Raw genomic sequence first — 26,908 nt, 5'->3', positions numbered from 1 at the left:
CAGGTCTCAGACAGACCTGGATCTTTCCTCACATTCTCAACCCACTTCTTACTCTGCTCATCATCCTGTCAGGATGTCTCACTTCTAGGGTCCTTAATTGTTAACTTTAGTAACTCTCTAACTTTTAAACACACAGTCAACTTTCTTCTGAATACTGCGAAAATCTTCATCTATATTTATCATAGCTTATCTCCATCTCTGATCAATGATAAGTGAAAAGATATTTGATGTGAAGTGATTGAATATAATGTCCATGGACTTTTGATTCTATGTGGAAGTTTTATGATATGACACAGAAGCTGTCATATGTTTTTGCACCAGAGTGAAGCCACTACTGGGATGAGTAAAGTGTGCTGAAAGCTGTGGCATAAGATGGGCATTCCAAGGTTTAACAAAAAACTAACTACCCGTGATTAGCAATAAAGACATTGAAGCTTGAAGCAAAAGTCTCTTCTAGGTTTATATGAAACACACAGAACATCCAAACAGAACACAAATGATGCTATTGGACATCTGTCCAGGTTTAATAGCATTCTTTAGTAAGATGGAGTTGAAAATTTATTCAGAATCCACTGTGTATTTTCTTAGATCATTGTATATTACAAAGGACAATCTAAATGTAATTCTCATTGCAGAAATGTTCACTTCCTGTAAATGCATATTGTTTTAATCTTCATAAAACTCATGTCAGAGTCCTTGTAGGTATATTTTAAAAAATATATCTGAAGTCTGTGGATCCTAGTTGATTGTTAATGTTAAGATTACCCAGAAAATTCTGTTGGGATAAAGCTTATTAATATCTCAGTAGGCTTCTCATTACAGCTATGCATTCTTTGGAAATATAAGAAGATCCCATATGCAACTTAGATTTTTATGCTATAGTCATTATTAGAGTGCCCAGGCTATGTTTCTCAAAATGGGATACACACATATACCCCTGTTCTGTTTCAAATTCAAAGTGAATTTAACTCACAATAAATTACTGATTTCTGCAGTAATACATGGAGGCGTGTCAGGGGGATATGAGAGAATAAAACTGACATCACTGTGAAGCATCATTTTTAATTGAAAATTTGGGGAACAAACATTTCAAAATTAAAACTATTAAAGGTTAATTGTAGAATATATTTTGAATTCCACATGAATTTTCAGATAAAGCAAGAGAAAAAATTGTGCTAATGGCCACCTGCTTTGAACTACTCCTCTAGACCTCCCGGGGCTTAGCATCAATCTTTCCTTTAGAGGTCCTTTGGCAGAAAGTTTTAGGAGCACTACATGGCAGTTTTTAAATGTACATAAGGTCCTTATTTTCCATACTTCAAAAGGGGAGATGAAGAAAAGGACTGGACTTAAAGAAAACACCCACCTTATTGGGAAAACAGTTTTCAATCTCGAGTTTCTCAGTATCTGCAATAACTTCTCCATTAGGTAAAATAGTATAAATAAGCAACTGGGCTGTAGGAGCAATGTCTGATTCCACTTGAAAGGAGAAGGAAAATACCCCTTTCACTGGAGAGTAAAGAAAGTTCAAGATCATAGATTAGGAAGAGGGAAGAGTTTCAATTTTATAAAGAAGAGGTTCTCAAATTATTTAACTTATTTACATTTGGAGCATATTGAAGTAAGACTTGCATTTATACCATTTTGTGTGCATTAGTATTCAATAAATATATGCTGAACTAATGACATTTTCCCTTAAAGATGTAGGTTAAATTGTTCATTTCCTCTGCGGAAGTAGAAAAGAACATTTAGTGAATGTCTCTATTTTTAAATTAAAAAAAAGACGTTAAGAATTCAAGAGAGAAGAACTTTTAGACACCTTTAATGATCTCTATCTATGATCCAGTCAGCACAGTTCTTGTCATATGCATGAGGCCAAGTCAAAGAATGCAGCATAGTCTCTACCTTCAGGCCATTTAAAACACAGCCGAGATACAGGTACAAATAATCACATACAAAACAGTATGCCTCCGATTTTTATAAAAGAATTCAATGCATTTATCTTAGTGGTTACTTTCTGTGTGAATTACATAGTGTTTAATTCATGTATCTGCTTAATCTTCTCAAAAATGTTCTGTTTTATCTTTGTAGCATAAATTTCTTTAAAAACTATAGCCTTCCTGTATCTATAGAAGATCTGAGGGCAGCTTGTGGTGAAAATACACAAAAACAGCAGGGTCAAAATAAATTTGAAACAATGATACTGAAACCATATGAAATTGGACTTCTCAAGCAGGGTTAAACAGAGGCAGGAATAAATTTTATTAAGAAGCTATAACAGGGCTTCCCTGGTGGCTCAGTGGTTAAGAATCCACCTGCCAATTCAGGGGACATGGGTTCGAGCCCTGATCCCGGAAGATCCCACATGCCGCAGAGCAACTAAGCCTGTGCGCCACCACTACTGAGCCTGCGCTCTAGAGCCCATGAGGCACAACTACTGAAGCCCGCGCGCCTAGAGCCCGTGCTCCACAGTAAGAGAAGCCACCGCAATGAGAAGCCCGCACACCGCAATGAAGAGTAGCCCCCGCTCACCGCAACTAGAGAAAGACCATGCACAGCAATGAAGAACCAATGCAGCCAAAAATAAATAAATAAATAAAAATAAAGTTCCCTTTAAAAAAAAAAAAAGCTATAACAGATGGTTAAACACTAGAGTGCTTAAATTTAACACTGAGTTTCCCAGAAATCAAAGACAAATGGAAAAGCAACCATTTACATAGTCATCATCAAATAAAATGAAGTGTATTTTTTCTTAGAGAGACACTTCCTTCTCCCCATTTCACCTCTCAAGATACTCAGTATACTATATAGAATTTAAACTCTATTACAGGAACTGATTTTGAAGAAATTGCCTTAGGAGGCAGTTTGATTTTTGATATGCTATTAGGAACAATCTTACCTGCTCTAGAAAAACCAATATAATGATCAATCCCATAAAAATCAATGATTAAATGGAGAATTAGAGGGACTGTCCATATTTGAGTGCCTGAATTCAATTTTTTTAAGCAATAAAAAAAACTTTTAGCAAGAGAGATTTTACAATACATATTCTTTATTTTTTCTTGGAAGTACTGACTCACCTTGGGTGAATGGGCTTTTTGATCTTTCTAAATATGCTTTGTTAATAAATATTGCTTTAGTAAAATGATAGCCTATAACTATTCAAATGAACAGAAAAAAGGAAGCTACTTATGAGATTTAGCCTGGGGACATGTAACAAATAAAGAGACTAAATGTACTTATCTTTTCATAATAGATTATTTCTTGAAAAGTTAGTTATTCTTCCTGGGATAACAGATATCAATGGATATTTATGATTCAAGAAAATCTAGAAGGAGAGTATGATCTAAAAGAGAGAGGCAGGAGTATAAGAGAGATTTGAAGATGGTGTGTTGTTGGCATTGAAGATGGAAGAAGAGGCCATAAACCAAGGAATGCAGGAGGTCTTTGGAAGATGGAAAAGGTGAGGAAACAAGTAACCTCCTAGAGTTCCGGAAGGAATGTAGTTCTGCTCACAACTTGATGTTAGCCTGTAAGACTTCTGATCTACAGAATTATAAGATGATAAATTTGTGTGGTTTTTAGCCAGAGAGCTTCCTACAGAAGCAATAGGAAACTAATACAAAAACATACAGAGTAAAATTTTTCTTTGGAGATTTTCTGCATTTTTCTATTATTTTCTGCATTTAAAAAATTTAATAAAATGAATATATTTTACTTTAGAAATAAAATTTACAATATAGAAATGCTATAAAAAAGTTCTAAATGGACTAAAATGAACCTAGTATCCTTCTTTTATCAGCTTCCTCAACTTTGGTTGATGGAAGAAAGCTGGTGACCATTTCCTCCAATGTAAGAAATAGCTTCATCTTGCTAAAACGTTTAGGATTTGACAATTTGAGAGAAAAAATAGGAAAATAGGAAAAAAAAAAATAGGAAATCCTGGAAGTACTTACTCTCTCCTTGTTTAATGGACAACACATGGGCTCCTGACTGAGCGATGCTTCCTCTTGCTTTGATCTGAAGGCAGAGGGAAATACATGTATTATCATTTTAAAGGGTACTTATTAAACTTACTTAAACATATGTATAATACACAAATAAATAATAACTCGCTACTTCAACCCAGAAGTTGTTTTTGTTCACTAAATTTCTCTTTCAATATTTTCCTATACATAGAGTTTAAATAATAAATTTTACTTCAAACAACATACTTTAAATAAGAAACATAAAATTTTACAATGCTTTAGAATTTTACTTAATGTTACTACTTATCTTGAATATTAATATTTTAAATTTACATATTCTTTCAACAAATATTTTAAGCATCTATTATGTGCAAAGCAATATATAGTGAAGGCAGGTATAAAATATATGTAAGTATTCTCTATTGTTGCCTCTATTTAAAAAAAAAAAAACTATGTGCCAGGTACTGAACTAAATAATTTAGTTTTAAGATTTTTATTTAGTTTTGACTATAACTCTATGAAGTAAGTATAAATACTATCTTCAGTATTCAGATGAGATGATTGACATTTCTCTTTACAAATGAGATTAAGTAAATTACCTGAGGTCCCATAACTAGGAAGCAATAAAGCTAAGATTCTAACTTACTGTCAATTTTTTCACTTTTTTATAGAATTAAAAAAATACTATTTATAGTTAATGTTCCTACACAGAATTTCCTACACATAAGTTTTTCTTCTTAAAAAGACTTACTTGGATAACTACCAGCTTTGAATATTTTAAATTTTTGTAGATCAGTAGGTATACTGACCTGAAAAGGATCATATCAATTTATAATATGCCTGTCAATGTACTTTTCCCTGCAGTTACACCAGTTCTTGAACTTTGTAAATTATTTAGAACCTTTATAGGAATAAAATACTACTGCTTTATTCTTTTAATTTTCACTTTTCCAATTAATGTTAAATTGACATTTTTCCAGAAGATTGTTTATAATTTTTATTTCCTATTGGCTAAGTTCTTGATTTTTATCCTTCGCTTATTTATCTACTGGGTTCTAGGAAAAACAATCTTTTTTGTCTAACAAGGCATTTGTCTTAAGCTCTTTCCTCTTCCATTCAATAATTTTCCATTGGAACTCAGAAAAAAAAAAAGTTTTTAAAAGTTTCAGTGGAGACCAGAATATAAATGAAAAATTAAAGCATTAATTTGTTAGGAAACAACTTCTCTTCACTCATAAAAACATTATATTGATATAAAGAGCATTACTTAGATAGGAACTCTATCTTTTTAGGGTCTACATAATTAGGAAGCACTACACTGGCCTTTATTCTTACCAAATAATAGAAGGTTAATTCTTTTTCATCATTCAGAATCTGTCCATTCAGGATGTAGTGTGCCCAAATCTCCTGGGTTTGCCCACAGGCAATGGTACCAGCCACAGGTTCAAGGTGAACATAACTCTTGCTTGGGGAAAAAATATGCTTTACAGTGTGCTGTGCTGGTGTGTGAAATTCTTCAAGCCACCAGTTATCAAAACAGAGTTTATTTTGCTTGTAAGTGACCTAATGGATAGAATAAAGGTCTTAAGTAGGTTATTTGTTATTAACATATATTATGTATATATTGGTCACTCTGTCATTTACTGAAGATTTTATTAAGAATCATGCTTACTTGGTTTCATTATAGGCTGCCTTCCCAAATAAAGCATAATCTCTAAAAACTTTCCCTTAAATTTATTTAAGTTTACACCATACTGATTTAGTAGGTATTATTCACTCATAATCAAGATCAATTACTTTTTCTTCATACCCTTAACACAAAACAAAAATAGTGGTATAACAAGGAAACAAGGCAAAATCTAATTTGTAATAAAACTGTTGAATTTTCAAGAGACTATCAAGATGTTCTAATATTTAAATGTCTCCTGAAACTAGATCATGCTGTAAACAGAGTCTATCTAAAGTAAAAGTTTCTGACAGAGAATTTTTCATTTCTTATTGTTTAGTTCTCCACATTGCTTAATTTCTGCTTTAGTCTTATCACCTTTTCTTTTCTCTCTGGAGTTCACCTGCTTCCCATGTACCCTTAAATTCTGTGGCCCCAGTGATCTGTGTCTTTTTAGTCCCAGATGCCCCTTCCCACTTACCAAAACTGAAATGAAAGAAGATGTGAAATTACTGGTATCAATGGAAATGTTCACCAAACCATGCTCATTCGTAGTAAAGCTGGCATGGTATGCAAGTACATCCACGTTAACAACTACAGTTTTATTGGGGATTGGCTGATCCTTCTCATCAACTAGAAGAACCTAGAAATAGGAAAGTGATAGTGGTTCCGGGTGTTATATAGCAATAACATTTTCTACTCTGTCGTTTTCGCCTCTTGACGCCTTGGCCACTGTCACTTAACGAAGATCTTAGGATATGAAAATAAGATTTGTTTTCTGGGCTCTAAAATATTTTTCTTTTTGACATTTATATTTAGATAACTTATGAGCATTCAACTGAGAACAGCCAATAGTGGACTCATGATGTTACCTTCCCAAATTTTCTTCATCTCTGGTGTTCTCTATCTCAGTATAGAGGGCTTCTATCCATCTGGTAATTTATGCAGGAATATGTAGGGCCTTATTTTTTTGGTCATGTTCTCTCTTTCACTGCCTATATATAACAGTGCCTATATCTAACCCCTTGCCAAATGCTAACCCTTCCCCTGCTAAACATCTTTTATTCCTATTTACTTCTCTCCAAATCTACTGCTTCCATTCCAGTTAAAACCACAATATTTTTTCCCATCCGGTTTCCTATATCTTTCTATTTAAGTTTATGCAGTCCCCCCTCTGCTGCTCTGTCCTTGCTTCAAACCATTCTCTATACAGTTTAAACTACACTGCTCATGTCATTCTCCCTAAAACTTTCAGTAACTTCTCAATCCAAAATTCTGAACATAACCTAAAACACACTTGGTTCTTTGATCCTGAAAAAGCTGTTGTACACCTACAGCCTTGGCTGTTCTCTCATCTTTCTTAAATTTCTGGCCAAGTCATATTCATCCTCCAAGTCTTCAGTTTTCTCATGCTTTTCTCTTGACCTGAAATGGTCTTGCCCCATTATTAATTTCTTGCCAATTTGATACAAAATACTGGAATACCTTAAGACAATATCAAATTCGTATACATCAATAAAATGAGGAAATTGCCTGTAAACGGTCAATTCAAAGATTAGTTACTACAAAATAAAATGTAAAATGCCTAGAAATCTTACATTTCCTTGATAGTTTACTAAATTGGATATCAGTCTTATAATTTAGCAATATTATTATGAATATTGAGCCTTGAAACTAAAAAAATTAAAAAACTAACAATAATAAAAACACTAAATGAAAATATCTTATTCTTTCTATAGAAAATTATATTATAAAATCAGTTTATAAAGAGGCAATCAAAGAGTATGCAGCCGAACTATACAGGAAAAGTGTATTAAGGTGTGTTAGGAAGTTAATTAGTAAGAATATGCTTTTTTGGGGGGATTCTGTGACAATATTTGCCTTTCAAATTTGTTATATTCTTTTCTTACTCTAAATAAATATTCATTTTTATAATAAATTTTGATTTTGTGATATAAAAATTTGTTTTCTTAAAAGCCACATCCCCCCAATTATGATTATATTGAAAAGATTACTTTACCTGCCCAAAGAAAGGGAGCCCACGTCTGTAATGTGAATCCACTTTAGTAAATTTCAGTTTGCTTAAGGTGTTTGTGATTTTACATGATCCATGTCCAGTTAATTCCAACCCTGAAAAATAATTCAGTGAAGCTGAACTGTTCCATATATTCAGCTCACCTCATACTTCCATCCCATTTTCACTCCATTATAACAAAATACCATCCATATACTCTTTTCTTAGTCTTTCCAGAATTTCTCATGCTTAGAAAATCATTGTTATCCATACTTCCTCAATTCTCTGTTTTCACAAATATTCTGCTTGTTCCACACATGTTCTTGAGAAGTTTTTCACCTCATCTCCTCTGGGATCTTGCTGTATCTTTGTGTCTATTTCACATCCACGTCTTCCCCCAACAACTTTCTGCATACATCTTGATTCTTCACATTGGCCTAAAAATATTCTTAAATTTCTATCACAAACGACTTCCCCAGCAAAAACATTCTTTTTACCACGTGGTGAAAAGTATAGCCAATAGCCGGTGCTCTTCCATTCAGTGAAGTGTGATCTGTATTTTAACTCCATCATCTAAAGCACCGCTCTATCAAGTCTAAAAGATCCTTTATTTTCCCCCAATATGGTATTCTCATCTCAGACCTCATTAAAATGAACTCTCAGAATTACTTCATACATAAGTATCACTGAAACCCTACCAGTGGCATCTAAGAAATTGTCCTTATTTCCCCTAACCTTGTGACTTCTAGTTTTATTTTGCTGACTTATCTGATACTATTTCCTAACTGCAGTTGTTTCTGGTCTTGGGGCCCTCGTTTTCTGCCTCTAGCCTCAATTTAGCAATGCCAAGTGAGCTCACTTTCAGAACACTTGCATTTACTCTTAGGAGGATCTGGACACAATGAGAATGGTTTCAGATTTACATTTCTCGTTCTGATTTTGTTCTGGCTTCCTTTTGAAATTGTCAAAATGAATTTCATTTTGACATGAATGGAATGAATCAACTTCCATTTTGATATTCCAATCTGTGATGAATTACCTTTGACACATTCTCATCACCATAGCTCTTTCTCATCTTTTCCTTATCTTGGTTAATGACATTTCCATTTCCCTGGCCCCCAAGTTGTAGTCTTTGGGGTCACCTTTGAATAGTATTCTGATGTATCACATTGTAACACATTTTTCATCTAGCCTGTCCTTCTCATGCCTACTGGAATTAACTTTTTAAAAAAAATCAATTTATTTAGGTCATTCTCCTTAAATATATCTGAAGATATCCAATGTTTTTCATAATAAAGTCTGATCTCTTTAGTACATGATTTACTTTTCTAAACACCTTAGCACCAGCCTACTTTTTTAAGGTTCTCCTGGGACTGAAGGCATTTGTTTTATGCCTATTACGCTTTCCTGGTCCATCACTGTCTTTCAAAATACTATCCATTCTATTCAAATCTGCTCAAATGTTACTTTTCAAAGCCTTCTTCAGCTCTATATTAGAATTAACTCTCTCCATGCTCATTTGGCCCTTATTTTTTACATTTCCTGTGGAAATTTTATTACGGTTATATATAATACATGCATACATATATACATAGCCATATATATAATTTCTCTTTAGATTCCTAATTCCTTGAAGGCAGAGACCATGTCATTGTCATAGTCCCCAGAAACTATAAAGCATTTTACATGGAATGGAAGTTTGATAAATGTTTAATAAATTAATAACTATTTAAAAATAATACAAACCTGTTCCCTCCTCTCTGACCTTGGCTTCCACTAGTAATTTCATGTCATATCCTTTTTGTCTCAGATGAAATATTTTACTTTTTACTAGTTGTGTGAAACAGCCTTCCTCGTCTGCCTGAAGAGAAAGGAAGAGAATTCCTGGGTCCTCTGATTTGTGATTTAAAAAGTCAGTTACCAACCTATGAACATTTTGTGTTGGCCACAGAAGGAAATTTTACAAATGTTCTGACCATCTTTTGGGTGCTTATCTTTTCCCAAGCCTCCAAATGATACAAAATTTCTTCATTAATCATTGAGTTAATCATTGCCAACCTTTGCCTTCTCCCCTCTCTTCCAAAAGCCTATCCAATTTCTGTCATATTAAACTTCCTAGAGTTTCCCCAATGTGCCATGGTATTTTGTAATTCTATCTCTTTGTGTGTGTGTGTATGTTGTTCCTCAAATAACATTCTTTCTTCCATTCCCAGCTTGGCCAACAGTTACTGCTCTCCTAAACTCAGCTCAGACATAACATGTTCTAAGGAGCCTCTGTAATGACCTCCACCTAAATATCAACTAGGGACTGTATTTTCTTAACTGTGATATCTAGGTCATTAAAAAAAAAACATATATTCATTGACTAGATGAATCATTATAGCAATTAGATCTCTAAACTAAACGTCGGGTTTCCTATTATAATAAAGATTTGTTTTCATTTTTGTACTTATTTACATGAAAATATTTATTGCATAATTAAATTTAATCTTATTTAATGTACTTATATGCAGATATCATGACTCATTTGAAAATAGAAATTAATCCTAGTCTCCCTGATAATAATAAGGATTTTGGCAGCTAGATTTCTCTCATGTTTATCTTGCTTATCGATGTTTATCTTTTTTTTTTTTTTTTTTTTGGCGGTACGCGGGCCTCTCCCTGTTGTGGCCTCTCCCGTTGCGGAGCACAGGCTCTGGACGCGCAGGCTCAGCGGCCATGGCTCACGGGCCCAGCCGCTCAGCGGCATGTGGGATCCTCCCGGACCGGGGCACGAACCCGTGTCCCCTGCATCGGCAGGCGGACTCTCAACCACTGTGCCACCAGGGAAGCTCTCGATGTTTATCTTGAACTTCATCATCATATTCACCACCCTAGCCTTTCATTTATTTGGTCTCTACAACTTTGATAACTTGCTTTTCCACACCCTTATAGTGTCCGCTCACGTTGCCACACCCTGGACTTTTATATACTCTTCCCCTGAAATCAGTATTCATACATTTCATTTGTTAATACGTGTCCTACTGCTGTTTCCCTTAGTTATTCTTGCTCCACTTTTTCTCTGATGTACTCGAGGCCTCCAGTTCATCATGCCTCTCAGTCCCCCTCTCCTCAACCTGAGGCTGGTTTCAGTCTCCGCTATGCAGGGTAGATTCCATAGGGTGTCATTTGATTCTCCCACTAGCCCAATTCTTAGTATCTGTCACATTCTTCTTCTATTATATTTGATAAAAGCCAACTTTGGAGACTTCCACATCCTTTTATGCCCATATACCTGGCATGTCAATTGCGGTCAGAAGGAAATTACAAAACTGGCCAAATAAATACCAGTATAAATCCATGAGCCCCACCCTCAAGTTGGTTCCGATCATTGCCAGGCAATCTTAAAATGTGTCCCTTACTCCACACTTCTCCCAGGTGACTATTTCAAACACTACTCTCATATTGTATTGTATTGTAGTGTATTCTCTATTCTATTATCAGCCACAAGAAAACAAGATCTGGTGTTACTGTCCTGGGGAGAGTGATTTCCATATACCTGTTGACTAAATTCTTCACAGATACTTTGTGAATGTTTTCCATGGCAGGTAGAACTGTATCGTGAATATCTTCTGCACACGTTAATTGTCACCAGACCACGGACAGGCTTTCCATATGTGTATCTATAACAGTAAAGAGTCATACAAAAAATACGTAACATAAATAACTCAGATGTTCTTCACAGGATTTGATCCATTCATATACCCATCTTACTCATTGACAGCAATTGTATTTCCTTCCAAAGCATTTGTACTTTAGAAGCACTTATTCTGAAACTGTGTCTTAATTATCTACAACTCTAAGAGAAAATACTTACTGAATACTGAAATACTTTTTGAAACTCCTCCAAATGGAAAAGTAACAATGCAGTTTTTTCTCAGATCTTCCTTCCCTCTCAGCTGAAGTTTTACTTCAGCTGAGAGGGAAGGAAGATCTGAGAAAAAACTGCCTTATTTCCTTCTTTCTCTGCTGTCAGATTATCTAGGTTATGCTTCTACCTTTGCCAATACCTCCTAAGTTGTTTTAGGAAAAAAATTAGGGAAGCATACACAGTGTATTTCTAAGTCCTCCCTAACTCATGTATATTTTAAGAGGATAAATGAGGAATTAAATGGGAAAGCACTAGCTATAGAACAAAAACATTATAAGTGAACAGTATCATGATGACAGTCGGATTCTGCCAAATATGATGGAGAGATGTGATGTGGTATGGTCTGAATATTTATGTCCCCCCAAAATTCACTTGTTGAAATTCTAAACCCCCAAAGATTGATAGTATTAGGAGGTGAGGCCTTTGGGAGGAGGGTGAAGTTCTCATGCATGTGTTAGTGCCTTTATAAAAGAGGCTCCAGAGAGATCTCTTGTCCCTTCCTCCATGTAAGGACACAAGGAGAAGACACCAGTTATGAACCAGAAAGAGGACCTTCACCAGAACTTGACCATGTTGGCATCTTGATCTTGGATTTACCTGCCTCTAGAACTGTGAACAATAAATTTCTGTTGTTAATAAGCTCCCCAGTCTGTGGTATTTTGTTATGGCAGCCTGAACAGACTAAGACATGATGTGAAGCTGAACTTAGTCTATTGTTTCTTAAAGTATGCTTCATGGACCACCCACATTGAAATTCCCTGAGATATGCAGTGATAGTCAGAGTCCCAAATCCTTCCTCAGATTTATGACTGGAATCTCTAGAGGTGGAGCTGAGGAATCTACATTTTAACTAAGAACGTCCATAGATTCTGATGCAGACTTAGATTAGAGACTTATTGCCCAAACTGTGAAGCCCCGAGCTTCCTCTTTTTATAGTTTCCCCCTCCAAAAAAAAGTGCTGATAAAGTAATAAATTATTTACTAAATTTAATCACTTTGTTGAATCTTATCTTTAAATCTGAATCAAAAGCCTTTCCCTTTGATGGAAAAATTTATAGCATCAGAGCTGGTGAGAAGAATGAAAACATGTTTTACATGCTGTTTTTAGAAGCAAGAAGTACAATCAACCTCCTTGGTGCATGTAGGGGGTACTCTACTGCACTAAAAGGTAATCAGGGAAGAAATAAATGACATGTAGTTTTAATTCTACCTTATATATCCAGCCTTTAAGATAGAGGGTCTACTGAGCTTCTTTCTAGCTTTCCATAGTTTAAGAAATTGGGAACTATAAAAAAATGGAGATAATAGGACATGGAATAACATGGAATCTATGAGCATGGGCTCCAGAGTTGGATGACCCAGGTTCAATTTAAACCAGTGTCTGGGATATAGAAATATAGAAATGCTTCATGAAGCTAGAATTTTTTTTTTTTTTTACTTTCAGAGGCAATATAGAATAGTGGTGAAGAGTTCAGGGTCTGGAGTGGACTGTTGGATTTAAATTCCAGTCTTCTGGAATTTACTGTCTGTAGGAACTTGAACAAGTTATTTTATCCTTTAAGTGTTGCAGTTTCCTCATTTGTAAAATGAGGATAATTATCCCCTTCTCATAGGGTTAGTGTAAGAAAAAAATGTAAATAAGTGCAAGGCACTTAAAACATTGCCTGGCACATTTTAAATGCTCAGTTAATAATTTTTATTATTAGCAGTAGAAGTGTCGTATGCCACCACCCCTGCTCCCTAGTCTGAGTTCAGACAAGTTGGGGAGAGAGTCATTCCTTCGCTAATTAAAATACTTCAAAGTCCAGTGATCATTATGGGCAATACAAATAAAGTAGGGAAAAAGAAATGAGGTGAAAAAAATGTAACTCACAGACTGCAGACGGATACCACAAAGTCATCATCTAGAAAACCAATAGTCTTAGGCATTTTCACTTGGACTTCAAATTTGGGCAAAACTGTTATCAACAAAAGAGAAAAAAAATGGTGAGAGTGGGCAGGAGGTCCTGTAAGCATTAGTAATGATTCTGCTACAGAACCTTGTAACAAAGGGTCACATAAAGTGATTTCAATTACAATAAGGGGCAGCAGGGCCACTATTGGCAAAGGAGATGCCGTCATAACCATGGGCAGTTGGTACCATGTTAACTTGGTTAAGCTGATATTATGGTTCCTAGAATCTCCTTCTCTGAATTTGTCCAAGATTTCAAAGGTGGGAGGAAAGTAGCATCATTAATCTCTGAAGATCCCCATGGTTAGACGCAGTTACAGGTACAGAGGGGCCAGCAGTTTCCAGTTTGTCCTTATTTTTTCCCTCTCTGTGTCCAGCTCTCTTCCTCCCAACTTCTAAACCCTGCTGACTCACAGAGACCCTAGGCCCACCATCAGCACCTGGTTATAGAAATACTGGAGTGGTAGGTAGGGAGAGGTAACAGTCTTCCATTGATTCTCCTGTCAGTTTCCCTTCGTGTTCCACTCTGGCATCTGAAGGTGCCCTTGTGAGTTCTGATCTGTCCATCCCCACCAATGCTTCAGGAGGACTGGTTAGTAATTTCCTCTGATCTACTATCTCCTCCTGTTGGACTCTGACTTTTCCAGCCTCTCTCACAGTTGTGTATAAGGCTTGTTATTTCTATAATGAATCCCTGTTCTATAATTCTCATGGCAGTTCTGGTGAGTTTTGAGAATCCTGTTTTTGTGATAGGTCTCCTTATCCATGGCATGATGTATTTAACTTAAGTTAGAAAATCCGCATAACTGATAACTAATAAGATGGTTTCAAGGTCTGATTACTATTATTAGAGTAGATTACATGTAGGTCACACAAAGCCAGGTTGTAATCCCAGGAAATACCTCCTGTTATAAGATATAGATCAAGAGATGCATGTAGATAACATAATGTATTGGTTAACAATTGATGTTTGAATAGGGTCAGATGGAACTATTAAAATTTCTCTTGCTTCTTGTTGGCTCTGTGATTTTGGTAAATTAGTAACTTTTCTAGTATTAATATGTTCGTTTGTAAACTGGAGAAGGTATAGGATCTGCTTCAGAGGGCTACTTTAAGGATTAAATGAGATAGTGCATGAAACGTGCTTAGCAAATATTTAAATAAATAAAAAGCCTTGCTGATTTTCAACTATTACATGCTAGATTTTTGCTTGTCACCTACATGTAAAAATGATCCAATCTTTCATTCTCTAATGTCATAAATATCTTGGACACATGCAGAATTCTTACCATATTCATTCACCTCGAAAGAGTGCTCTATTTTTTTCCCTGACTCCTTCTGCAGTATGACCTTGTAGGGACCCAGCGTGGGCTCCACAGAGAGTGGGAAAGAGAGCTGCTTGAGTCCCCAGTGCAAATTGACACTGTGCCATTGGAAAATCCGGTTCTTCTTGGGATTCTATAGGTAAAAACATCACAAGTTCATAGAAGCAACTGAAATATATAATTTTGAGTAGAGGAACAGCTTTTCAGGGAGAGTGACATTGGGAGGTGGACAGTTAGCTGATTGGTAAATTGGCCCCAGAGGTATTAGCAAAGGTTTCTAGGAATTCTAGACTGAGCAAAGGACATCTTTCCCAGCTATGCGATATGACAGCTGATAGCACCTCTTTTTGAGATTATGCATACCCATCTTGTTTAGAAATATTGGAAGAGCCACTAACTTGCATCATCTCAGGGAATTTTGTTCCTTCATTTACATCTTATCTACTCTCCCCAGGATTTAAGAGAGAGGGAAAACAAGTGTTTTATTTAGTTTTGGTGAACTGCCGGTGGGGAAGGTGGAGGTGGAGCGAGGCAAGTTAACACAACTGGCAGTGAGTCCTCATCCCAACCGAGATACACAATACATTACCTACCTCAATATAAACCACTGGGAACTGAAAAGAAAGGAAGAGTATGAGTGTGAGATAGAGTTTAGAAAGAGAACACCATGACATTAGCATTAATACAGTATCGGGACCAGAGGAAGTAAGCCTGTTCATTTCTTGTCCAAATGAGGAGATGTGGCTCCATTTCATTCACAATACTTTATATGTTTAGTTTGGGACATACGCCTCTTAAGACGTCATGACTTCCCTTTAATGAAATAATGTACAATTGAGAAACCTACATTTAGGTAAAAAGGTCCTAATAATAGTTTATTTTGCAGACGACGTTTATCTCTGAGAAATTCTCCATTTCTCTAGGAGAGAAGTGAAATGCACTTATTTTCTTCAGTTCAATGAAAATAATTGAGTCTTTAAGGGCATAATTTTAACTGAATATTTAATTTGTTTAAAAAATGTAGTTGATGAACTGATCTCCCTTATTCTCCAGCAGCGATACACTTTTGAGATCTTTCTGTGATAGATTTAAGAATCTCATATTGGTCTCGGTTCTCCGAAAGAATAGGTTTTACAATTTTGCCTGTTTCTGCCAATCTTACCCACTGTTGTGACACTCACCATTTCATTCAAAGGGTGAAAATTGACATCCACAGAGACAATGCGGAATCTCACTGAAACACAGAGATTTTTCTCATGAAACCCTCCAGTGGGAACTCAGGGTGGTAAGACAGATAACAACGTGCAAGGATTTCCATAAGTTAATAGAGAACCACACTTCCAACCCTTCAAATTGCTTTTGCTCATTTGGTTCTTTATACCTGTTTGTCCTGGTTTGTAGATGGGTTTGTCTGTCTGAACAAAGACAAGGCTTTCTGCTTTTGTTATGTGAATCCACTTCCTCTTTATGAAGTGCTGGGTCGGCCCTTTCACCTGCACAGTGATGAACGCTGAGGAAGATGATGACTCCGGAATCTGTAAAAACGAAATGAGCTGAAGAATCTGCCCAGATCCACTTCTGAATGTCTCAGCCTTTGTGATTTTCTCATTTCTCTGGTTAGTCCCGTGAAAATTAGTAAGGGATAGGGTCAAAGGTGATGTCCCCTCTTTTTATAGATTATTATGATCGTGTAACATGACAGCAACGAATTGTTGATTTGACTAAAGGAAAAATGTCATTGCAATAAAATGAACTAATTCTTCAACCAGTTATGACAATGAAGGCAATAACAAGCTCACATTTTCACAGCAATATGGTAGTATTAAAATAATTATTAAATTTTATTTTTCAACGGTCAAAATAGCATTACATATTATTGTTGGCAGTAAGCTGGTATGATTAACTATTTAATACTTTAAGTTAATTAAAGGTTACAAGGACAATACATTAACCATCAACCATCTGCGAGATCATAGAGAAGTCACTTAACTTTATGAATCTATGTGTTTATATCTGTAATGGCATGAACATTATTTTCCTTAGAAGTTTACTTTAAGAGCAAAGATAATAATGGTTATAGAAGTCCTTCCTGTAACCATTATTATCTTTTGTATGTTGCACCAGTTCTGTTTGTAAATATTATCTAAGTTTATTCAGTAGAACTTTTATTTTTAGACTCTAATTTGAAATTTGCTCTGTACTCCTCATTTTTTTCTTCCTTTTGCTTTTTTATTGTTGGGGGTCAGAATGCAAGGCATCAACTAACATGCTCTCTCTTTAATGCTCTCCCTTTTCCCAAGGAGGGATACTGACCATGAAGGAGCTGCAGTAGAAGGAGTGCTTCGCCCCCAGGTCTGTGAGGAGATTCCTGCTCTGCATCTCATACTCCAGAGTTACTGTCAGTTCCACTGTCTCATTCAGGTGATTAAGCACGACACAGGCCTTCTCGGTAACCCCAGCATACAGCTGTGATGGGACCAGGACCAGGTACTGCCTGCGGAGAAGAGGGGTCTGGGTCAACCATGGAAGAGTTAAAAAGACATCATTACTGTGGTTGTTTTCTAGATGATCTTTGCTATCGTCACCAATCAGACAGCAGAGCCAGATTTCAACAGGAGTGGAGAGCAGTATATTCTTCAAAGACCAATCCAGAAGGCCTTAGAAACTCAGAAAGCCCCTGCCAAGTTAAACATCAGTATGCTTCTCCTATACTGTGGAAATATTCACTCTCGATACTAGTAAACCTATTCATAAGTTATGGATAAGCACTCCATGAGTTGTTATATATTTTGTATAGAAATAATTTTCAAATTTAGAAATTTTCAATGAATCAAGTAAATGTGATCATACACACGCATGCGCACGCACACATGCACACACACAAATATTATTCAGAAACCCTGCTGTTCATGACAACATGAATGGGCCTTGAGGGCATTATGCTAAGTGAAATGAACCCGATAGAGAAAGACAAATACTGATGGTATCTCTTACAGCATGCGGAGTCTTTAAAAAAAAGTCAAACTCAGAGACATAGAGTAGAAAAATGGTTACCAGGGAATGGGAGATGGAGGAAAATAGGGATAGGTTAGTAAAAGGACACAAACTTTCATTTATAAGTTGAATAAGTTCTGTCTGAGGATGTACTATATAACATGGTGACTATAGTTGATAACATTGTATAATTGAAATTATATAATTGAAATTTGCTATGAGAACAGAACTTAAGTGTTCTCACCCCCTCCAAATAAATATTTGAGAGATAGATGTGTTATTCGTTAGATTAATCTATGTGATAGATTAATTAAACTCAATGGGGAGAATCCTTTCACAATATATATGTGTGTACACTTTAAATCTCTTACAAGTTTAATTCTCAGTTATATGTAAATAAACCCCAAAAAAACTTTAAATTTTTTTTAGTAACAAACAATATTATTAATCAGTTAATGATCATTGAAACCAGTAAGAAAACCTATCCACATGTGGTCTTGGGTTTCAATGGATGATATCACAAACCTCTTTGTTCCAGGAAACATTGAGAGATAACGATAATACGTGGAGAGGAGCTGAATCGTTTTTCACTACTGTTTCAGAAGCAACCTTAGCTCTTTTCTTTCTTCCACTCTCTAGAGATGGAAGAAAAACTAGGCTAATCATCAGACATATTACCATATACATGCAGAAGAAAATATTCTCCTGTTGCGGTTTGCCCATCGTTTACAATCACCTAAATGTGCTGCACTTTGTGATGTTCTGCTGGCCCATGACTCTCTCTCTTTCTGAAGTGTCCTGGTCTAGCTGGAAAACTTCTATTGGCTTCATAAGACTCATCTCAAAAGCAACTTTCTTATGTGGACTTTGGTGATGCCTCTTCCCTTGTATCAGTTCCCATGAAGAGTTAGGTTATCTCTGAGTATTCTCACAGAATCCTACAATGCCTGGTTCTGTTTTTGCATTTTATTTCATTCGCTGTGCACCATCTCTCTCTCTCTCTCTCTTTTATACTATGAGGTACTAAGGGCAGGGGCCACATTTTGTTAATCTGTATATTCTCAAATCTAATGCCAGCCCTTAAAGTTTTGCTGAAGGATTGAGTGAAATGACACACAAACCCTGGCTTGTCTGTAAGTCATGCATCCATCTTGGGAATACCTGCTTGGGGAAGATACAGACACTGAGTCACTTTACAATGGCCAAGACACTGCAGCCTTTTGCACCAGTCAAAAAAGAATTTATCTTTTTTTGGTAGGAATTCTATATTCTTATTTGATGAATGTTGCAGAATTCTATCATCTTATTTGGTAAATGTTTCACAAATGTTACTACCCTATATCGCTGAGTTTTCTAGAACTGGAGTATGCCTTTTACCACCTGTGCACTAACAATTTATCAACACTTCTGAGCTTTTTCAACAACAGATAATTTCAGAAGGAATCAGGAAATAAATAAAAAGACAGACATCAAGAAGCTGATAACACAATGGGAAGAGGAGGGCAATAGACTTTTCTGGAAATGTTGCTTACGGTTTGGAGGTAGCTGAAGCATCTCTGGGAAGGAGCAAGGAAAGCAGAATCAAGACTGGATTAGGCAGCTGACATCCCCTCATGGTGTAGAGAAGAATAGGAAAGAATGGGGCTCTTGAGTCCTTGATTCCTTGAACTCTGTTCTTGTTCCAGAATCACTGGTTTTTATTTTGCCTAATGGGCAGTAAAAGTAAATGGCTAACCATTTATTTTTGTAACATATTAACTACTTCCAGTATAAAAAAATCAATTGCAGATCACGTTCATCCACTTGCTCAAATTTTCTAAGTGCCTGAAAAATAGTATGTTGAGGCTACATTAGCTCTGGTTATTAATCAACACGTTAAATATCTTTAAGAAAAAACAAAGTAAATGACATGATTTGATGAAATCAATCAATACTCTTGATCTTTTTCTTTTTTAACAAGAGCTATTTATGTAAATACATATCCCAAATCTCTTCTTGGTAGACCAGGGAGCATCACATATTCTCCCAAGCTTCATCCAATACAGTTATTTAATGAAACAAAGAAATAAAATTTATCACAGATTTTAAACAAAGTATGAAGATAATCTCTCCTTTGTTTAAAAGCTTAGCTTTTGCTTTTTACAACTATCCTTATATTTGTTTGTTTATAAAGAAAATGAACCCATGTAATGCATTTTTATAGTTTCTTAGTTCATTTAACATCAGAATATAAAGTCAATAAATTTATTTTATCCTCTAAGGAAATAATCTTTATGTGATGAACATTCTTATTTATTTTACTGTGAGAAATATAAACATTTTATCAATAGTGATCATCATCCTATTTGCTTTTCTAAGGAGATGGGATGTTAGAATCACTATTGATAAAATGTTGGTTTAAACTATAAAATGCAATATGAGGAGAAACAAGCACTCCCCTGGATGAGGTATATTTGGTTCTTGACATACATTTTTGTATATGATCTGAAAGAGTGAGAAATGAAGATACCGTACATGACAGTCCTTAGTGAACTATAAAACTACAGATTTGTAAGATATTAAAATTCACTATTTACACTATTTACAATAGCCAGGACATGGAAGCAACCTAAATGTCCATCAACAGAGGAATGGATAAAGAAGATGTGGTACATATATACAATGGAGTATTAGCCATAAAAAAATAAATCGTGCCATTTGCAGCAACATGGATAGACCTAGAGATTGTCATACTGAGTGAAGTAAGTCAGAGAAAGACAAATATCATACGATATCACTTATATGTGGAATCTAAAAAAATGGTACAAACGGACTTACAAAACAGAAATAGAGTCACAGCTGTAGAAAACAAACTTAAGGTTAAGGGGTGGGGGAGGGATAATTTGGGAGACTGGGACTGACATACACACACTACTATATATAAAATAGATAACTAATAAGAACCTGCCATATAGCACAGGGAACTCTACTCAGTGCTCCATAATGACCTATATGGGAACAGAATCTAAAAAAGAGTGGATATATGTATATGTATGACTGAATCACTTTGCTGTGCACATGAAACTAACACAACATTGTAAATCAACTATACTCCAATAAAAATTAATTAAAAAATAAATAAAATGCCAATCATGATAATATTTATTTATTTATTATTTATTTTTTATGGCCGCGTTGGGTCTTAACTGCAGCACGCAGGATCTTCGTTGAGGCATGTGGGCTCTTTGTTGTGGTGAGCGGGCTTCTCTCTAGCTGTGGCGTGCAGGTTTTCTCTTCTCTAGTTGTGGCGCGCGGGCTTCAGGGCGCGTGGGCTCTGTAGTTTGCAGCACACAGGCTCTAGTTGAGGCACAAGAGCTCAGTAGTTGTGGCATGCAGGCTTAGTTGCCCCGTGGGATCTTAATTCCCTGACTAGGCATCGAACCCATGTCGCCTGCAATCTAAGGCAGATTCTTTACCACTGGACCACCAGGGAAGTCCCCCAATCATGATGATAGACTATGAGTGATATAATGCCAGGTCAGAGTAAAATGTAATAATACATTGTGCGAGCCCTTGGTAGTTGGTAAATGCTTGCTGAATGAATATAAAACTCTTCTGCTTCAATTTGGTTTCCTCTCTCGTTAGAAACTTTATGCTCTCTCCACTTCCATCCTGCACTCCCACACTGCCATAAATATCTTCATTCTCTGCCAGCTTAATATGGAATAAATTAATTTACAATAAATAATAAATGACTTTTAAGAAGTCTCCATGTTACTTTTCACAGGCATAATTATACTTTTTGGATATATACCAAGCCTATATTTTGGCCAAATGCCTAATGACTAAGTATAAAAATCCACATTTGGATGAAGCAAAATCACCATCGTAGTTTAAACTTCTGGAATACAAGAATAAATCTGAAGTAGTATCAAAACTTTATTGTTGTGATTTTTAATTGAAAGTATTAGTAGATACATTTAAAATATTTATTGTAGAACATAAACAATATGTTCTCAGAATTCTCAGCTAAGGCTTACATATTCCTGTGGTCTTCAACTCTTTTTTCCTTGTATTCCCTAAAAGAATTTTATTAAGCATGTAACCCTTCACACATACTTGATTTCTAAAACTTCTCTTCACCAGTAAGATAACAAAGAGTGTATTATAAATACTGACATTTAAAAAATAAACTGTAATACGATTTTTAAAATGTATCCAATGAAATGTAAATACTGCAGTCATTTATTGCTTACCATCATCTATTTAAAACATACATGAAGTCTTCTTTTACAATTTGGAAATCTTACATCATTCTTGTTTTTCCTTGATCTTGGATTTCCATTCTAATTCCCCAGATAATTTTATCCTGGTATTTTATGCTTCAATATACTTTAAAGGTCACTCTATCATACATTACTGAAACTAAAGATAATCGAAACTATAAAAGAGGTTCTTGTACCTGTACAGTTCTGAGTAGTAATAAACTTTACTGGATCAAGTTATCATTACAAGTATTGTTAATATATTCTTTATTTTAAATAAATTTATTTTATTTATTTATTTATTTTTGACTGCATTGGGTCTTCATTGCTGCGTGTGGGCTTTCTCTACTTGTGGTGAGCGGGGGCTACTCTTTGTTGTGGCATGCGGGCTTCTCATTGCGGTGGCTTCTCTTGCTGTGGAGTCCTGGCTCTAGGCACGTGGGCTCAGCAGTTGTGGCACGTGGGCTCAGTAGTTGTGGCTCACCAGCTCTAGAGCATAGGCTCAGTAGTTGTAGCACACAGGTTAGTTGCTCCGCAGCATGTGGGATCTTCCCAGACCAGGTCTTGAACCTGTGTCCCCTGCATTGGCAGGCATATTATTAGCCTCTGTGCCACCAGGGAAGTCCCTGTCAATATATTCTTTATCAAAACTGTATATATATATATATATATATATGTGTGTGTGTATATATATATATATATATATATATATATATATATATATATATATATACTATTATCTCAATGTATGTTAAACACAAGAAAAAATCTTATTTGACAATCATTTCTTAATGAAATTAAATGTATATTCCATCCTTCTGGCTCCCCCAATCAGACCATGTGTCTTTGGATGAATATTAATTGCTGCTAGATTGACACAAGTTTCAACTATCTATTTTTTTGCCATGTTTTCTATTCTACTCTATTTTATTCTAGAATATTCCTATCTACGTCCTATCCTATAGATGTAAGCACCAAGAAATCTTGTTCACATAAAGAGAGAAATGTGAGAAGTTCCGTTATAATATTATCATTTAAATATTTAGGTGTCTAATTTATAAGCCAAAGGTCACACTGTAATCATCATTAAAGAAGAATTTTAATTACCTATCAGCTGATAAATCAAATATGATCTCCTTAATTCTATTGAAAGCAAAGCACTGGAAGCTAGGTCAATTGCAAAAGGGTTTGGAATTCAGTCACTAGAGTCATTCTCATTCTCAGTGTCTCGAAAGAATGCAAAAAAGGCTTACCAGCGCTTATAAATGGTTACTAATTGTTACTAATTGATATACTCAAGAACTTTGGGGAGATTGAAATATTATTCATTTCAATATACTTTTGTCAATAGAAAACCTCATAACGTGTTTTTTATTATTGTCAAAACTATGACTTGCACATGTAGCTGATTAAATTTCTAGAAAGCATCTACCAATAATCTGATTTGCAAAGCCAGGTGTCATTGTCCAGATAATCAGTAAAATTAGTTTTATGACCGATAGGAAAAATATTATTTCATTTTTAATTGTAATAAACTCACAAATATATATTCTTATGATAATTATCCCATTTCTGAGTTCTAAGATAAGGTAAAGAATTTTACTGGGTATTTGTTACCTGGATTCAATGTTTCTTTCCATGCTCTCTATTTTATTATTATGCAACTCTCAGGGGCAATACAAACATTGACAAGAGTTGAGGAAGGAAGAGGTGAGGCTTAAAATGAAAATTTTTATTATTTCTGCCATCCACCACCACAATATGAATAAGTACAGAAAATTCCAAAATGAGCCGAAAGTACCCATTTTTAATGTCATGCTTTTTTTTATACCAGAAATATGTTTAAGACAGATGGATGTATGAGACCTACAATGGGCTTATGATTCCTTGATTTAAGAGACTTTGTGCAAATATCAATATTTTGAATGTCTTTTTGTAAAAGACAAGCAAGTTTTTCACTCCAAGATATATCTAAAATACATATTATAAGTAAATATTCATATATTAAAATAAATACACAAGTCATGTCTTGATTGAATTATCAACATTATAATAGTGATCTTATATAATTATTATCTACAAAGATCATAAGATGATTGATCATGCACAGTTTTAGGGATTCCAAAATGATGTTGAAATAGGTTGAGGCCGAAACTGAACCTTAACGGCAGATTCTAGCCAAATGTCAAAGATCAATGTTACAGTATTCCAACTTTTAATAGTAGGTAGCCACTTAACTCACATGAATGAAAATATAGTAATGAAATTCCAGGCATCGGTTTAATAGGCACTCAATAAATATTTGTTGAGTGAAAGAACAAATAAAACAAATTGGTATCATTTCTTGTCTAAAGTAATGTTCATATAATCAGGGAAAACATCTGGAAAAGAAACAATCTGAAATACAATATGGGAATATTCTAACTGACCTAAAAGCAGGATGACATAGCAGTTAAGAGAATAGACTCAATTGTCAAACTCCTGGGAATGGATCCCAGGTTCGTCACTTACTGTACCATCTTGGACAAATTACATAATCTCTCAGTGCTTCAGCTCATATATAAAGTTGACTTAAGAGTAGCTCTCCAAGGATTAGATTACATTAGTTAACACACTTATAAGTACTTAGAAAGTATCTGTCATAGAGTGAGTGCTATATAAATGTTCGTTATTGTTAGTAAAACTGGCTTTCCAGTTTTTTATCTTAGAAACTCTTTTTTTGTGCAGGGGACATTTGTTGTACATAACTGATGTGTAAGATTCATGGTTTTGAGCACCAAGTGTAAATGACTGAGCCAAGAAATTCCCACACAAAGAGTAAAATTGCACACACCAAATCATTCACTAAAGCAAAAATTAATAGTCATAAAACTTGAGATGAACTGAAATGCTTAATAAAAATGAAGACACATGCTGTATATTGCCTTGGTAGAATCTATCTTACACATCTATCAAAGTAGGAAGACTTTATCACAACATCAAAAGCTTTAATACTTACTGCTGAATAAAAAGGAACAATAGCTAAGCTTTGACTATAATAACAGCATGAAATTTTGACATAAACTAGGAAGAGAGGAGAATAAGTAAAAGTGAAAAGAGTTGACTTTGTAATTGCTGATACTTCTGATACAATTTTAATTGTATAAAAAATTGATTTTTTAAAATCTCAAAATGAAGCTATTTAAAAAAAATTCTATGAAAGACATCATTACCTTTGGACATATTTCTAAACCGTTACTTCCAAAGGAAAATATGTTTACAGAGCATTGAGCAACCATGAGTGGGTGAGAATGGAGGTGTCCTTGTCACTTAGTGTACATTGGGGGAGGTACAGTTGGAATCACTGGCATAAGTAGAATGAAATTGAAAATCACAACACAAATGGGACATTCGTACAGATGTATTTAATGAATAAAAGAAGAAGGAATCTCCTGGCTGTGATAGCCCTCCATGATAACTTGCTGATTAACCCTGTGTATATTTCCAAGTATTTTTGTGAGTACTTGGTCTGGTAGAGACCAACTGGAAAATGCTGGGGCTTATATGACACATTTCGATGCTTCGAGGATTTCCCTGCACCAATTCTGAGAGGCAGGACAAATGATAAAAAGAATTTAAGGAATGTGCTCTTTTTCTGTCTTATTAGAAAGACTCACGGTTAATACTAGCATGCTGATTCAGAGATCAGGCCAGTGGACTTGTCAGCCCAGCTGTGCTTCCTCCAGCCCGCTTTATTCAAGACTGTAGTATTATTTTCTTCAGTACGCATAATGAAAAACTGACCTAGTGGCAAAATAATGTTCCATCCAGCCCTGTCTTCTTCCTCTGAGTCATCCGTGGAAGTTTTGTCCAGGAGAATGACATTTTCCATGCCTGCACACCCCTCCCAAACGCTGGTACTCCCCCATCCTCCACCCCTCCAACCTGCTGACTCCTCTTGTCTGTTTCAGTCCTACTGACACCTCGCTCTCCTTCAGCGCTTGAGAACCCTCCTATCTTAACGACTTGTGCTTTTGTTCCCTTCTCCTCTATTTCTCTTCTCCCAGGTGTTCACACTGCTAACTTCCTGACAATAAATCTTTGCTCATCTATCAACTTCTCAATGAGAAGCAAGTATCATATCTCATGGGAACATGATTCTTCATTCATTTATTCAACAGATAATTTCCGAGTGCTTGCTATTACTGGATATAGTTCTCATTGCCAAGGAACAGTGAGCAACAAGACGAAATCTCTGCCTTATATTCCAGCGAGAGGAGCCAGGCAATAAAGACAATAGCAAGTGCATTATATAATATGTCAAAAATGACAAGTGCTATGGAAATAAATAGAGCAAGGGAGATCAGTAGTGCCCCAAAATAGAAAGTTTAGGTGCTGTGTGGTCAGCGTAGCACTTGTCACTTTCTGATAGTAGAATATTTCTATATAATTATTTTTTGAGGTAGTATTAAAATAAAGATTTTGTAAGATGATAAAACTCTATTTTGAGTCCAGCTAGCTTATTCCATATCCAGTGAATGACCAGAGAGTCAAAGGTCAATTGAAGGTCAGTTTAAGTAGTAAACAGGTTTATGTTTTCATGACTGATTTTGCAAGAAAATGATAGTGGATAGTGATAATTAATAGTAAATAATAAAAATGTGAACTTGAGAGACGCTAATCTGAAATTTCCTAGAAAGAAAATAAGCAGACATTTTTAAGGAACCACTCAAAAAACTAAGTTTATTGTTTTGGGGGAATGCTGCCCTATTTTGAAAATCTAAAAGGGACCCCTCAGTTCCCAAGGTGACATAAAAGAGCTCCAAGCTAGAGAAGAGAGGAGATGTTGGGAGAACA

General features: G+C 35.4%; 1 protein-coding gene and 1 long non-coding RNA gene across 4 annotated transcripts in view; one reads left to right on the top strand and one right to left on the bottom strand.

Annotated features, from left to right (window-relative positions):
- The window catches only part of LOC307194971 (pregnancy zone protein-like), a 69,357-nt gene that overhangs the window by 22,117 nt on the left and 20,332 nt on the right, over positions 1–26,908 (bottom strand). For 2 of the 3 annotated variants that reach the window (XM_079938511.1, XM_079938513.1), the window contains 14 exons: positions 19,361–19,652; positions 17,148–17,328; positions 16,216–16,369; positions 16,016–16,068; positions 15,428–15,448; positions 14,799–14,967; positions 13,432–13,516; positions 11,187–11,310; positions 9,395–9,509; positions 7,655–7,764; positions 6,116–6,277; positions 5,304–5,531; positions 3,957–4,020; positions 1,367–1,509 (listed from right to left, as the gene is read on the bottom strand). In XM_079938511.1, coding sequence (XP_079794637.1) covers positions 1,367–1,509; positions 3,957–4,020; positions 5,304–5,531; positions 6,116–6,277; positions 7,655–7,764; positions 9,395–9,509; positions 11,187–11,310; positions 13,432–13,516; positions 14,799–14,967; positions 15,428–15,448; positions 16,016–16,068; positions 16,216–16,369; positions 17,148–17,328; positions 19,361–19,443 — 1,692 coding nt within the window. In that variant the 5' untranslated portion in view covers positions 19,444–19,652. The remainder of the gene's footprint in view (positions 1–1,366; positions 1,510–3,956; positions 4,021–5,303; positions 5,532–6,115; positions 6,278–7,654; positions 7,765–9,394; positions 9,510–11,186; positions 11,311–13,431; positions 13,517–14,798; positions 14,968–15,427; positions 15,449–16,015; positions 16,069–16,215; positions 16,370–17,147; positions 17,329–19,360; positions 19,653–26,908) is intronic. The other variant, XM_079938512.1, reaches the window with a different exon arrangement.
- On the top strand, positions 16,317–18,812 carry LOC307194984. Its single transcript, XR_013830692.1, has 3 exons — positions 16,317–16,450; positions 17,135–17,321; positions 17,400–18,812. It is a non-coding gene; the product is annotated as an uncharacterized lncRNA (long non-coding RNA).

Source organism: Stenella coeruleoalba (genome assembly GCF_951394435.1).
Source record: "Stenella coeruleoalba genome assembly, chromosome: 11".
In the NCBI taxonomy this organism is placed as follows: Eukaryota; Metazoa; Chordata; class Mammalia; order Artiodactyla; family Delphinidae; genus Stenella; species Stenella coeruleoalba.
This window is presented reverse-complemented; position numbering and strand designations above follow the sequence as displayed.